The 15,196-nt window shown below is 46.0% G+C and overlaps 1 protein-coding gene across 3 annotated transcripts in view; it reads left to right on the top strand.

Moving 5' to 3' along the window:
• The window catches only part of LOC138498132 (lymphocyte antigen 6E-like), a 1,052,795-nt gene that overhangs the window by 967,755 nt on the left and 69,844 nt on the right, over positions 1-15,196 (top strand). For all 3 annotated transcript variants that reach the window (XM_069622002.1, XM_069622004.1, XM_069622003.1), the window contains exon 2: positions 12,777-12,893. In XM_069622002.1, the coding sequence (XP_069478103.1) occupies positions 12,777-12,893 (117 nt within the window). The remainder of the gene's footprint in view (positions 1-12,776; positions 12,894-15,196) is intronic.

Here is a 15,196-nt window from a genome sequence, read left to right as displayed (position 1 = left end):
TGGCAAAACCAGCTCTCCTCGTCGTGTTACGCAGGATCACACACTCTGGCTCGGTTTCCAACACAGTTCAAAAGCCATGGATCAAGGCTTGCCTGGCTTTCCACGTGAAAGTGTCTGACATCAAAATGTATGTTTCACAAACATCCCCCTTTGCCGGGCTCAGACCTTTCACCAGACAGTTCTTGTAGGCCCCCCTCTGCCGGGCACAGAACTCTCACAATGAAGTTCAACATAAAGTTGCAAGTGTGGCTCCCTTCCCCAAGCTTAGCATACTTCGAGTCTCCCTCAATTGGGCTTGGATCCCTTTCAGATGTTGAAGTCTTTCGAATGTGCGTGGTTTTCTTACAGACCACCGCATGACCACTTCGACTCAATGTTCACTATTTTACTTTCACTCTTGCCTTTTATTCACCTTTTACCTTCAAACAATGTACACAGAGACTTTTGAATGGACCACTGCGTTACTTAGTATCGCTGATCTCGCAGCTGCATTTTACTTAAAGTTCATTCACGGGTCTGCCTTTCTTTGCGTCTCATTTACACGCGTGCAGCCTTCACTTGTAATTTTTTTTGCTACTTCATTCACTTTAACACACACCAGTCTTTCAGGTCGTTTGCCAACTCACCGGCTATGTGTGCTTCTTTCTTGTTTTGCGGTTTCCAATTTTTGAGTCAAAGTTAGTACTTTGACTCGAAGCTTGGCCTAACCTCTCCAACTCTGCCGTTCACCTGGGAGGGTCGCTGGCATGCTTGAAGCCCAATGCAATCTTCACTTGTGGGATCTGGCCATCTCCATGTGTCTTTCGCGGTCTGTCAGAGGCAGCAAGCTCCTGTAGGGAAGCCTTGGGGTTTTCGGCCCACTGTTCCCATCCCTTGGTCCGTTGCTCTGCTCCAGTAGGTGTGCCTTCCTTCGTCCTGGTAGTTCAGCTCGTTTCCATGTTCCACCATGCTCAGAGTGTGTCTTTAGGTGTTGCCTTTTATTTGTGTGATGAGAGATAACTGGTATCAGGGGTATGCACTTAGGGTATAGTACCTGACGTTGCCTGACTAGATTAACGGGACATGTCCAATACGATGCGAGAGAGATAATCTGGTTACTCTTAGTCACCCTCTTCCCCAGCCCAGTGTTTGTGTAAAAAGGGCAGGGGGTAGTTGGGACTTGAGTAAATCTTGAAAAATAGGATGGGGCTGATGAACAAAAGAGGGGGAATACTGCATCTCACCATCCGCTGTCGCATCCCCACTCACCAAAGCAGGTCAAGTGGCACAGCGAGTAGAGGGCTCGCTTTGACATCCGTTTAACCGGCAAGGCCAAACTCAGCCTTTCATCCTTCCGAGGTCGATAAATGAGCAACACACACCGTGGGTAATAATAAGCAGCGCTCAGATACCTGAGGGTTCGTAGCGCTATATAAGTGTCAAATTATTATTATTTTATTATTAAAGACCCCCTCACCCAGGTGATCCTCCCGCATTGGGCCACCGCTAGGGTCTGGATCCAAAGGCAATGGCCGTAGCCTGGCCACCTGAGAGAGAGATCCCTGGGGACTAGCGGGTGAGGTACCCTCTGGTTTCTCACACTGTCCTGTTGTGAAGTGATTAGAGAAAGTCTGCCTTAAATGGAGAGCGCCCTTAAGGATGAAAAGGAAGGACTGGGCACAGGGGTGAAGGAGGAAGAGGAGGGGCTACTAGAGCCCGGGGAGAATGATGTAAATGGAAATAAAGAGAAGACCTACTTCAAAGTGGCTCAGTCCCCTTTGTTGGGGCTTCAGCCCCCATGCCTCCAAAAGTGTTATTCTGTCCCTCCAATCCCTACAGTCCAGAAAGTGAGGCTCAAACATGCCCTTCCCCAATGTTTTTTTTTATCATGTGTTTGATGTGGTTTTTAGATGTTTTGGGGAAGTAGGTCCTCGAGACCTCCATTTTTAAAAAGCTGCAGATATAGAGAGGTTGACCCACTTCATCTATATTAGGGGGTGTAGTAGCATCATCATTCCCTTGATTTAATTATGGCTAAAAGAAAAGCCGAATTACCAATTTCACCTGGGACCAGAAGTAATACAATGTCAGAGATAATTCGTCCAATTACAAAAGTGAATACCTTGATTACTGAAAATTCAAGGCCTTTTGTTTGACTTAGATGGTACAGCAGGTACAAAGGAATGCCCGTCATTAGAAGACAGCATAGAGGGAAATGTTACAAGTGGGAAGCAGGCAAAGCAGAGACTCAGTCACTCTAACTGTGTTTTAAAAGGTGGTGGTGATGACCTGATATCACCTCATGGTCCACAGTTGGAACTAACAAGGTAATTGTAAACCCACGTAGACGTAAAGAGGATCCGCTGGCACCCTTTGAGTCTAGACCGAAACCAGGTCAAGAGGGGGTGAGGATTATATTTTTCCAGTTAATGCTGGTGGAAATGGAGCTGATAAAGAGGGTGTACAGGGGGTCCTTCCGCCACACACCCCACGCCTCCATCAGACATCCATGGATTCTCATGCTCCCATCCATTAGGCACGGACAGAGAAAAAACAGATACCTGGGAGTCAAAAACGTATCTTTAATTATCAAGGAGAAGCAAACCACTCAATACATCTCTGCATCCAACCTATCTTTATAGATTTTCCAAGATTACGCCACATTTGTATGCAAATTAGCATGGTAGAATGGTAGGCTTTGATGGGCCCAAGTTAATTAAAGTTCAAACATCTCTTTGTTACCATTGGATAACATCACACATGCACAATAATTCCACATTAGCATAACTGGCATCCACGCTTTTCTCTGATGCACACAAAATTAATATGCCTATTTTCGGCTTGGCTGGACATAGCTATGTCTCCTGCCAAGAACATTCTTCATGTGTCAATGTCTTCACTGTATCTGCTTCCTGAGGTTACGCCAAGTTTTCTGGTACACGACACGGTTAGACAATATATATCCTCTTACTTTATGGTGCCAAATAATCCAGCTAAGCTTTGAAAGTAATTTAGATGACACACTGTGTACACGTTCTCCACACGAACTTAAGAACATAGATACATTTCAGAAGCTTCTATTACTTGCCTAGCCTTATCTCATTCATGTCTGATATCTTTGCCAATTCCATTTTAAACCTACAAACATCATATCTTGTTACAGGTTGCTGCCAAAACTGTTTTATTCCCATCATCAATGGTTCGAAATGTTCCAAATTGCTGATTTTGCTGCCAAAATCTGTGTGCAGTCCTTCTTGCTGATCTCAAAACCCTTGGCATGGTTTATAATTCCCCACACTCCGCTTTGGACTGGAACCCATTTGCATTTGGGTATCCATTTTAAAATACATATTTATCTGACATTGTGCTTTTCTATCAGGGAGCTATATTCTGCATTTATTTAAGCATTTTAAAGGCATTAATCCTGATCTATACAATGATGGATAGGAGAGTGAAATATCTGTCCTACCTACCATTTTATCTATATATCAGTTGAGGGGTGAAGGTTTGGCACCCCCTGTAAACAGGTACACATATTGTGAAAGTGTATATTCAGCATGAGAGCAAACACGTTGTATCTGAGCCCTCAGACATGGGGCACCACATTCAGCACAGTCCCTGTGAATCCGAATGGGTATGTTGGGATCCTAGTGAAAGTGAGACTGTACGCATGATCTCACAGATTCGATTGCAAAATAGATTTGGGTCATTATTAGTAGAGGGACAAATGGTTAAACAGTTGTTACGGGGGGCACTGGAAGAGTGAAAGAAGTTAATAGTCAAACAAAGACAGTAGGAAAAGGGGTAAAAAAGGAAAGGTCAGCTCCTTAGGGCTACCCCAATACCTCCCGAAGCATAGGAACATACACCAATGGCACAAACTTGGTGTAAGGGAAAACCCAGAGACTGTTAATCCAAACTCTACAGTGGAGGAAATGCTCCCAGAAATAAAAGGAATACAAGATTTCCTACTAAACAAAACCGAATGTTGGGTGAGAGGATTAGCGGAAGCGCTGAAAGAGGTCAACGAGAAGATGACCTTGTTGAGCTCCCAAAATATAGACTGTGAAAATAATGGGTGCAAAGCCCCAACCACCACTAAAGCTCAAGTAAGAACAATGCATAGTGGAGTTACGGTGATTCAAAACACAGGAAATGGCCCAATTAATAGATGAATCATGCCCACAAGGGCCATGCGTTTTCTCAGGCAGAGCCCTGGTAGGGGGCCGGACATTCGGGTCAGGACATCCCACTGAACAGCTTTGAGTGATCCCAAGTGTTCTCACAAAGCCTGGGGCCCAGAAGGATTCTAATAATGGCCGTCAGAGAAGCCCCGGCAGTCATATGAGAACAAGTTATACTGGTACATTACCCCCCTATCAGGCTCTAATATTACCCCAGTCGGAGGAAATACATTCACCAACAGACGAGGAAGTGGCCGAAACTTCATGAAACTTAAAGGTCACGGCTGTGTAATAATGACTAATGTTCCGCGCTTATCTCGGGAGGATAGGTCAGTGGCTACGTGCTCGCCTTGGAAGCAAAGCGACACGCAGCAACACAGGTTTGATGCCCGGGTCTGCGCATAGAAATCTCTGGGTATTAAGCGCGTTATAAATAATCTATCATATCATTTCTCCTAACTCATATGAAGATCAAGCGACCATTATTAATAAAGGCACACATTGGTTTAGACATGTCAAGGGATGCCTGTCGGTAATTAGAGAGGATATAGTTGCCCGTCATAGAAGTGCAAACCCTAAATCCAGATCTGACTATATACAGGTACTTTTAAGTTCCTGGGACGTAGTTGAAGGGGTTTGGGGTGTAGACCTTCGGACATATTCACTGAATAATGTTAATATTGTACTTAAGTCATGCACATTTTTTCCGGCCTTGCCTGAGACCTATTTAGCTGAATCGAGGAAGACCCAGGGTGGAAGGAGTTGGAGGATTAAGGCGAGTGACAACAGCACAGGGTGGAACAGGTCAGGCGATGTGATGTGCTCCAATGACTTGGAAGCAGTGAACTGGCAAGTGAGTGGGGGATGCTAAAAGGTATAGCTCAAGACCATAAACTGCTCTCCTGGAATGCAGCAGGAGTACCTAGGCTGATGGACCATCTGGACTGGTGTGCAATCATTAGATAATTCCAAGTTATTTCATTGCAGTCGACCTGGACCTTGGAACCTAGTGCCTTTCAAGGGTATAGATCATACGCAGCACCAGCTATTAAAGGGCCAAAGGAAGACTTAAAGGGGGACTACAATTGTGGATAGATGTTAATTTAAGTTGGAAGGTGGCTGACTGCTGCACCAACTCCCCCGATCTTCTAATTGGAGGGTTAATGCTGTCTGTCGTTTAATCTTTACAACAGGCCCCAGGGTCCCCAAGGAATGCTAACATTGACTAAACTTCAAGAACGGAGGATATCTCAGGGGCAACGTGCTCGCCCCTTGGAAGCAATGCGACCAAGAGCAATGCAGGTTCGATCCCCGGGTCCACGCTTAGAAACCTCTGGGTATTAAGCATGTTATAAATAACATATCATATGATAACATATCATAATTAATAACCTCAGCCACCTCCTGCTCTGTAGGTAGTAACTGTATTCTGGTCGCTGGGGAAGTGACTTTCCAGACTGACCATTAAAAGAAACTGAGGGCCTGTGGGAAGATCATGATGCGGCCTGGATATTCCCTCACCCCTTGATTGCGGCCCCCCTAAAAGAGCTCACCACCTCGCAGTAGAGACTGCCTGGCCAATCTAAATCTCACAGCATGTAATAGCCGGTTCTCTACAGACCATCTGGCCAATCTGACTTTCAGAGGCAGCGATGGGCCCTCCTGCATTGACCTCATTATTTTCTCTGGCAATGAGTGGGGGAGGGTTCCGCATTTTAAGGTTTCTGGCAGATCTGATAGTGACCATCTTCCGCTATCGATAGGTGTTGCAGGCTTGGGATTGAGTAGTGACGAAGTGCCCACCCCTAAAAGAAGCCGACGGATTGCCCTTCAGGACCATGCTCACAAATCTGTTAAATGGGCCAATATAATTGAGCATGGAGTAAACCCAGTTATGTATCACTCAATCCCCTAGTAATTATAGTGCTATTTCTCTACTTAATTGTCCATCACCTTCAGGAGTGGGTGGACACTACCCATGTCATTGGTGACCTTCAGGGAGGCTTCCGGAGGAATCAGGGCACGGTTGACCAATGCTTTTTGCTCTTCTTTCTGATCCAGAAGTGCACCGCATTACAGAGAATGAAGCTCTACACTGTCCTCCTGGATCTGAGAACAGCCTTTGACTCAGTCTCGAGAGACACCCTTTGGAACAGTTTGTTGATTGGTAATGTCCCTGCACAGTTGTTATCATCTATAGAATTGCTATATTCAGAGAATTCTGCAACTCTACGGTATGGGGGTGGGGTGAGCAGACGCAGCCCTTTGCTGTCAGCAAGGGAGCGAGACCGAGCTGTGTACTGGCACCCTTGCTCTCTTCCATCTACATCCAGGAGATTATAGAGGGTTTGGGGAGGGAGTGCCAAGATTGCCCCTTGATGGCTGAAGAGAAATATCCTGCATTATTTTGTGCTGACGATGCTGTCATCCTGGCGACCACCCCCCAAGGTGTGAAAAAGTATGTACATGTTTTCCTGACTAAGTGTAAAGATTTCCACCTTGACCTAAACACGGACAAAGCTAAAGTTATGGTTTTTAAGCCGCAATTTACTAAACCTAGTGCTTTGCTGGTCGATATGAATGATCACACATTGGGGCAAGTCAAACCCTTGGACTACCTGGGCATTAGGTTTCATGCGTCCTGTGGTTGGTAAGAGCAGGTATCCCTGCAGAGAGATATAGTGGGGCTATTCAATCCCTTGCATTAAGCAGGGCAGCAGGTCAATATCTCCAGCATTGGAATGATATAACAGGCAGGCTCTACCTGCAGCTACGTATGGCTCCGAGCTTCGGGGCTATGGCATCACTGGGAGGTTGGATATATCTGAACATAGGTTCCCGAAAAAACTGGTCCTCTTCCCCCAAAGTACCCCAACTACATTGGTTTATCTAGAACCCGAGGCCTTTCCAATTAGTGATCAGGTAGCGTTAAAGCCCACCCTTTACTGGGTAAGACTTTGGAAAACAGAGGTTCTGGAGAAATACTGTGATGCTTTAATTCATCTAATGTATTTGGATGGGGCAAAAGCGCCAAGTGGGTGGCATCTCGAAAAAAAAAAAATTCTCCTTTTATTAGGAGTAAGTGATGTATGGACATGCCTGGCTGACCAAGTGGGGTTGGTCCCCAGGACTCTGAAAAAGGTTGTAAGAATTGCAGCAGGGGAGCAGCTTGAGTCTAAAGCAATGTTCTCAAAATTAGGACCAAAATATTTAACCCTCCGGACGACAGTTGGGTACAATACTCATCTTCATAAAATACTCCCAGCATTTGATGAGCATTGTGTATACACGTCTGAGAACGGGGATATTGCAAATAGCATCTTTCACTAAGTCATGGTTTGACGCTCACTCCGGGGCGTGTCCCATGTGTGGGGCAGTAAGTGAAACGAATCTGTCCTATGACTCTAAAATTGAGACGCTCCTATTTGAAGCCGGTTTTGATAGAAGCCGGTATCCGACACACAGGTTAGGGTGTGAAATCTTTAAGACAGTCCGTGCAGCTTCATGTTATTTCTAGCACCGCGAGGTATACACACAGAGCCTGGTTATTAAGGTTTCACAAAAATGCCCCCTGGGGAAACAATGCAAGTAATGATGATATTTCCATATAGACATTGTCCTCTCTTGCAGACCTGGGATCACTGGTATATAGTGTGCACAGTCTCTAGACATCGTCCTCTCTTGCAGGCCTGGGATCACTGGTATATAGTGTGCACAGTCTCTAGACATCGTCCTCTCTTGCAGGCCTGGGATCACTGATATATAGTATGCACAGTCTCTAGACATAGTCCTCTCTTGCAGGCCCGGGATCACTGGTATATAGTATGCCCAGTCTCTAGACATAGTCCTCTCTTGCAGGCCCGGGATCACTGGTATATAGTATGCACAGTCTCTAGACATAGTCCTCTCTTGCAGGCCCGGGATCACTGATATATAGTATGCCCAGTCTCTAGACATAGTCCTCTCTTGCAGGCCCGGGATCACTGGTATATAGTATGCACAGTCTCTAGACATAGTCCTCTCTTGCAGGCCCGGGATCACTGATATATAGTGTGCACAGTCTCTAGACATCGTCCTCTCTTGCAGGCCTGGGATCACTGGTATATAGTAAGCACAGTCTCTAGACATAGTCCTCTCTTGCAGGCCCGGGATCACTGGTATATAGTATGCCCAGTCTCTAGACATAGTCCTCCCTTGCAGGCACGGGATCACTGGTATATAGTGTGCACAGTCTCTAGACATCGTCCTCTCTTGCAGACCTGGGATCACTGGTATATAGTGTGCACAGTCTCTAGACATCGTCCTCACTTGCAGGCCTGGGATCACTGGTATATAGTGTGCACAGTCTCTAGACATCGTCCTCTCTTGCAGACCTGGGATCACTGGTATATAGTGTGCACAGTCTCTAGACATCGTCCTCTCTTGCAGGCCTGGGATCACTGTTATATAGTGTGCACAGTCTCTAGACATAGTCCTCTCTTGCAGGCCCGGGATCATAGTCCTCTCCTGCAGGCCTGGGATCACTGGTATATAGTATGCACAGTCTCTAGACACAGTTCTCCCTTGCAGGCCTTGTATCATAGTCCTCTCTTCCAGGCCTGGGATCACTGATGTATAGTATGCACAGTCTCTAGACATAGTCCTCTCTTGCAGGCCCGGGATCACTGATATATAGTATGCACAGTCTCTAGACATAGTCCTCTCTTGCAGGCCTGAGATCACTGATATATAGTTTGCACAGTCTCTAGACATAGTCCTCTCTTGCAGGCCCGGGATCACTCGCATATAGTGTGCACAGTCTCTAGACATAGTCCTCTCTTGCAGGCCTGGGATCACTGTTATATAGTGTGCACAGTCTCTAGACATAGTCCTCTCTTGCAGGCCTGAGATCACTTATATATAGTATGCACAGTCTCTAGACATAGTCCTCTCTTGCAGGCCCGGGATCATAGTCCTCTCCTGCAGGCCTGGGATCACTGGTATATAGTATGCACAGTCTCTAGACACAGTTCTCCCTTGCAGGCCTTGTATCATAGTCCTCTCTTCCAGGCCTGGGATCACTGATGTATAGTATGCACAGTCTCTAGACATAGTCCTCTCTTGCAGGCCCGGGATCACTGATATATAGTATGCACAGTCTCTAGACATCGTCCTCTCTTGCAGGCCTGGGATCACTGTTATATAATGTGCACAGTCTCTAGACATAGTCCTCTCTTGCAGGCCCGGGATCATAGTCCTCTCCTGCAGGCCTGGGATCACTGGTATATAGTATGCACAGTCTCTAGACACAGTTCTCCCTTGCAGGCCTTGTATCATAGTCCTCTCTTCCAGGCCTGGGATCACTGATGTATAGTATGCACAGTCTCTAGACATAGTCCTCTCTTGCAGGCCCGGGATCACTGATATATAGTATGCACAGTCTCTAGACATAGTCCTCTCTTGCAGGCCTGAGATCACTGATATATAGTTTGCACAGTCTCTAGACATAGTCCTCTCTTGCAGGCCCGGGATCACTCGCATATAGTGTGCACAGTCTCTAGACATAGTCCTCTCTTGCAGGCCTGGGATCACTGATATATACTGTGCACAGTCTCTAGACATAGTCCTCTCTTGCAGGCCCGGGATCATAGTCCTCTCCTGCAGGCCCGGGATCACTGGTATATAGTATGCACAGTCTCTAGACATAGTCCTCCCGTGCAGGCCTTGTATCATAGTCCTCTCTTCCAGGCCTGGGATCACTGATGTATAGTGTGCACAGTCTCTAGACATAGTCCTCTCTTGAAGGCCTGAGATCACTGATATATAGTGTGCACAGTCTCTAGACATAGTCCTCTCTTGCAGGCCTAGGATCATGGCCTGGGATTACTGATATATAGTGTGCACAGTCTCTAGACATAGTCCGCTCTTGCAGGCCTGGGATCACTGGGAAATCGTATGCACAGTCTCTAGACATAGTCTGCTCTTGCAGGCCCGGGATCACTGATATATAGTGTGCACAGTCTCTAGACATAGTCCGCTCTTGCAGGCCCGGGATCACTGGTATATCGTATGCACAGTCTCTAGATATAGTCCTCTCTTACAGGCCTGGGATCACTGATATATAAGACCTGATTCACAGAAGCGTGTTATATTGGCGCAATCCCATAGGAAAATGTTCTGTAAATCCGACCCATAGTGTGCACAGTCTCTAGACATAGTCCTATCTTGCAGGCCTGGGACACTGGTATATAGTATGCCCAGTCTCTAGACATAGTCCTCTCTTGCAGGCCTGGGATCACTGATATATAGAATGCACAGTCTCTAGACATAGTCCTCTCTTGCAGGCCTGGGATCACTGATATATAGTATGCACAGTCTCTAGACACAGTCCTCTCTTGCAGGCCTAGGATCACTGATATATATTGTGCACAGTGTCTAGACATAGTCCTCTCTTGCAGGCCCGGGATCACTGGTATATAGTATGCCCAGTCTCTAGACATAGTCCTCTCTTGCAGGCCCAGGATCACTGATATATAGTGTACACAGTCTCTAGCCATAGTCCTCTCTTGCAGGCCCGGGATCACTGATATATATTGTGCACAGTCTCTAGACATAGTCCTCTCTTGCAGGCCTGGGATCACTGGTATATAGAATGCACAGTCTCTAGACATAGTCCTCTCTTGCAGGCCTGGGATCACTGATATATACTGTGCACAGTCTCTAGACATAGTCCTCTCTTGCAGGCCCGGGATCATAGTCCTCTCCTGCAGGCCTGGGTTCACTGGTATATAGTATGCACAGTCTCTAGACATAGTCCTCCTGTGCAGGCCTTGTATCATAGTCCTCTCTTGCAGGCCAGGGATCACTGATATATAGTGTGCACAGTCTCTAGACATAGTCCTCTCTTGAAGGCCTGAGATCACTGATATATAGTGTGCACAGTCTCTAGACATAGTCCTCTCTTGCAGGCCTAGGATCATGGACTGGGATTACTGATATATAGTGTGAACAGTCTCTAGACATAGTCCGCTCTTGCAGGCCTGGGATCACTGGGAAATCGTATGCACAGTCTCTAGACATAGTCTGCTCTTGCAGGCCCGGGATCACTGATATATAGTGTGCACAGTCTCTAGACATAGTCCGCTCTTGCAGGCCCGGGATCACTGGTATATCGTATGCACAGTCTCTAGATATAGTCCTCTCTTACAGGCCTGGGATCACTGATATATAAGACCTGATTCACAGAAGCGTGTTATATTGGCGCAATCCCATAGGAAAATGTTCTGTGAATCCGACCCATAGTGTGCACAGTCTCTAGACATAGTCCTATCTTGCAGGCCTGGGATCACTGATATATAGTGTGCACCGTCTCTAGACATAGTCCTATCTTGCAGGCCTGGGACACTGGTATATAGTATGCCCAGTCTCTAGACATAGTCCTCTCTTGCAGGCCTGGGATCACTGGTATATAGTATGCACAGTCTCCGAGAGGTTGCGAGCTTGCCTCTCTGCCTGGAATGATCAGTGAGCTTCCCAAACCACCAAGTTTTATTTTGATATTACTAATCTGTACATTTTTATGTAGGATTATATCGTGTAAGTTCCTTTTGTTTATAGTACATGTATAATATAAAACTGTATTAATTGTAAAGCTGTTTTTATCACTAATACGTTTTAGATTTTTTAGGTCAATTGTTTATTGTAGAAACCTCTATTTGAGTGATTTCTATTGGAGGGCCTTTCTTTTTCTTTTCTTCTATTCTATGACATTCGGCACTGGAAATCTTTTAACTTGCATTGTTGCATGAACTTGTGCGCTGAAAGGTGTTATGCAGAATACATGGTTATTGATGATGCAAATCTCTCACTGACTCCCAAGATGTGTAGGTTCTAGCTGCGGCTCTTAATGTCCCGCTCTCTCTATCGTGAGGTCAGCCAGGGTGGTTTTCATGTTGCCCACCCCTTAGCCACCTTTGGCAGAATCGAGTGCGTGTCAGCTGCTTGAGGTTGGAGGGTCTGCTGGCTTTGCTTTCCTTGGCATTGGACTTTCACCCCCAAACCTCTTTTTAAACTTAGTGGACATCTGTGGTTCTCACCAAATTCAAATATTGCTCAGGTGTCTCATTCGAATCGATTAGCAAATAAGAGCCATGAAAGGAGGAGGATCTTGCATTCTGGGATGCCGGGCTAGCTGCAGGGCCAGCTGCTGGGCTAGATGCCAGGCTAGATGCCGTGCTAGCTGCTGAGTTAGATGCCGGGCAGGCTGCTGTCCTAGATGTCGGGAAGGCTGCAGGGCCAGCTGCTGGGCTAGATGCCAGACTAGATGCCGGGCTAGATGCCGAGCTAGATGCCGGGCTAGCTGCAGGGCCAGCTGCTGGGGTAGCTGCCGGGGGAGCTGCTGGGCTAGATGCCAGACTAGATGCCGGGCTAGATGCCGAGCTAGATGCCGGGCTAGCTGCAGGGCCAGCTGCTGGGCTAGTTGATGGGCTGGATGCCAGGCTAGCTACCGGCCTAGCTCCATGGCCAGTTGTTGGGCTAGCTGCCGGGCGAGCTGCTTAAGCAGGAGATTAACCATTCAGCTCACAGACCAAAGATTTTTTCTTACACTCTGTTTCTTTTTCTTTTCCTTCACAGCACATACGTTGCAGTGCTACTCATGCGATTTTACAATTAACATTTCTGCCTGTAGTACAACAGCCACCTGTCCACCAGGAAGTGCCTACTGTGCGAGAATGAACGTTACTTCAGGAGGTAAGAGATCACTAACACTGGTGCACACAATCCTCATCATTAACAATGTCTGCATTCCTAAGCGCTATACTTGAGGATAGGTATGTGGCACCCACTCCTCGCCATATTTGTGACAGGCTGAAGATGGCACCCTCTATTCATTCAAATGGCGAGACCCAGAGGCTGTACATCCTTGCTCAGAAAGACTACAACTAAATCTAAAAACTGGTTCAAATTGGGATCGATCGGAGGGTGGGGGCAGGGGGCTATAATGCAACTCAATGGCTAATGCTATCTACCATGATATTGACGCCAGGATCAATGTCAACCCATTTGAATAATTCACGCTCACCTTCAGGTCATGATGGAATGCAACGCCCTACCCAAGAACTACCCCCCCCCTAACCCCTGTTCGACCTTCTGCACATCCTGAAGAAACCAGCACAAGTATAACACAACATGGGTTTCTGATTTACATAACATTGAAGACATGTTGCATCCAGCGTGACGTCAGTTCTATATCCTAAATGAAAGAATTTAAGAGCAAAGAGACTGTTTTACTGCTCGAGAAGTCATCCCTTGAATTCTTTATCGTTTTTTAACTTTTTTTTAATATAAACCAGTAAAACATTACAACAATCAGTTATCCAATAGAGGAACACAATTGAGCCAATCAATACAGTTATTCACGAAGTAAAGAAAGAAGAGGACGAGGAAGTAAGAGAAGGATAAAGAGAAACAATAAAGAGCCTCATACAGGAAAAATAAGCTATATTGACTGTATAATTCATGAACAATCATAAAACATCCATCTACATAATCCATTCCATGGATAAAATATCAATGGTCTATACAGAAAAGAAATATAGAGCAGTAAACCTTTCAACCAGTCTTGAGTTATGACAAGACAGAACTGTAAATATTTTCAGTCAAAACACATTAACCATAGGCTTCAAAGAAGCTCCCCCATTTGTGCAAAAACGTATCAGCATTCCCGGTTTGTTTGTAAGTAGCTCTTTCGTAGGTGGAGACGGTGAGCAATTCCTCCACCCAATCGTCGATACAGAAAGAGGCAGACGATTTTCAGGACCTTAAAATCATCTTTTTTGCAATCAAGCAAGCTCGGAGAAGCCACATTTTCTTGCTGAATGGAACATCCTCTATTAGAGATACAGTAATGAGGCAGCCATTGGAATTGTGCAACATAGGATCAAACTTTTTCTTTCGAAGACCCCCCTCCCAAGAAAGTCTTAGGGCCTCATTACGAGTAAGGCAGGCACAGCTACCGCCAAACTCGCATCCAACATTGGCACCCGCAAATGGGCGATTACCGGGCCATCCGACGGACCTGGTAATTGCCAATTCGCGGGTGCTGGTGTTACCGCACTCCCCATCCCTATTCGGCCCCATAGGTCAGAATGGGAATGGGGAGCACGGATGCACCGGCACCGTTTGTAATGGTGCCGGTGCATCCACGAGTTGTGCTCGCGGGTGCCTTCCATTCCGCCGGCGCAGACCTGGAAGGCACCCGTGAGCAGAACTCGTAGTTTGGCAGTATGGTGACAACAGTGCAGTACATTTTATTTTGTCGAAGTTTTCACAAATGTGATGATAATCTGCCTTGCTTTCCCAGTCTCCATTTTACCCAAGTATTCATTTGTACACGACAGTTAGGTAAACATCCTTGCAAAATGTCTGTGACCAAAGCAATTAAGTTGGATTCAGGTCTCTCGGGGACACCAATCAGGCGAATATTGTTGTTTCTAGCCTGTATTTCTAAATGTATATTTCTCAGTTGGATTCTGGTCATTCCATCTTGCAGCTCTTGGTAGGCTCTGTAGCTGGCAGAGGATTCTCTTTCCAAACCAGATGTTGTCCCCTCCACATCCACCATACGAGTCTCCAAATTACTGACCTTCCCAGACAAGTCAGCCAGGGTTGCCTTCTCATCAGTCACATCGCTTGCCACTTGCTTCAGAAGTTTAAAGATATCAGCTCTACTTGCTGTTTCTTCTTCTGGATCGTCATTGATTTGCTGAGGTTTTTTAGAAGTGGGGTTCTCTAGGGTCTCTATCTTATTTTTACTGGACACAATCAGCTTGAGAAATGATCATCATTTCAGTGGCCATTCTAGAATCCCATCCCCTGAACTCTTAATGGAACATATGTGTATGTTCCTTTAATCATGCTAAGATTTACCCATCCTCTGGAATGTCTTACAAGAATATATTTGTATGTTATTTTAATTAAGCAACAACTCTCAAGTCTGCTATTAGCACATGAGTATTATTTCCTGGGTACTAATTAAACAATAATCACCCGTC

This window comes from Ambystoma mexicanum, chromosome 5q (genome assembly GCF_040938575.1).
Source record: "Ambystoma mexicanum isolate Mex_15411 chromosome 5q, UKY_AmexF1_1, whole genome shotgun sequence".
NCBI classification, from domain to species: Eukaryota; Metazoa; Chordata; class Amphibia; order Caudata; family Ambystomatidae; genus Ambystoma; species Ambystoma mexicanum.
This window is presented reverse-complemented; position numbering and strand designations above follow the sequence as displayed.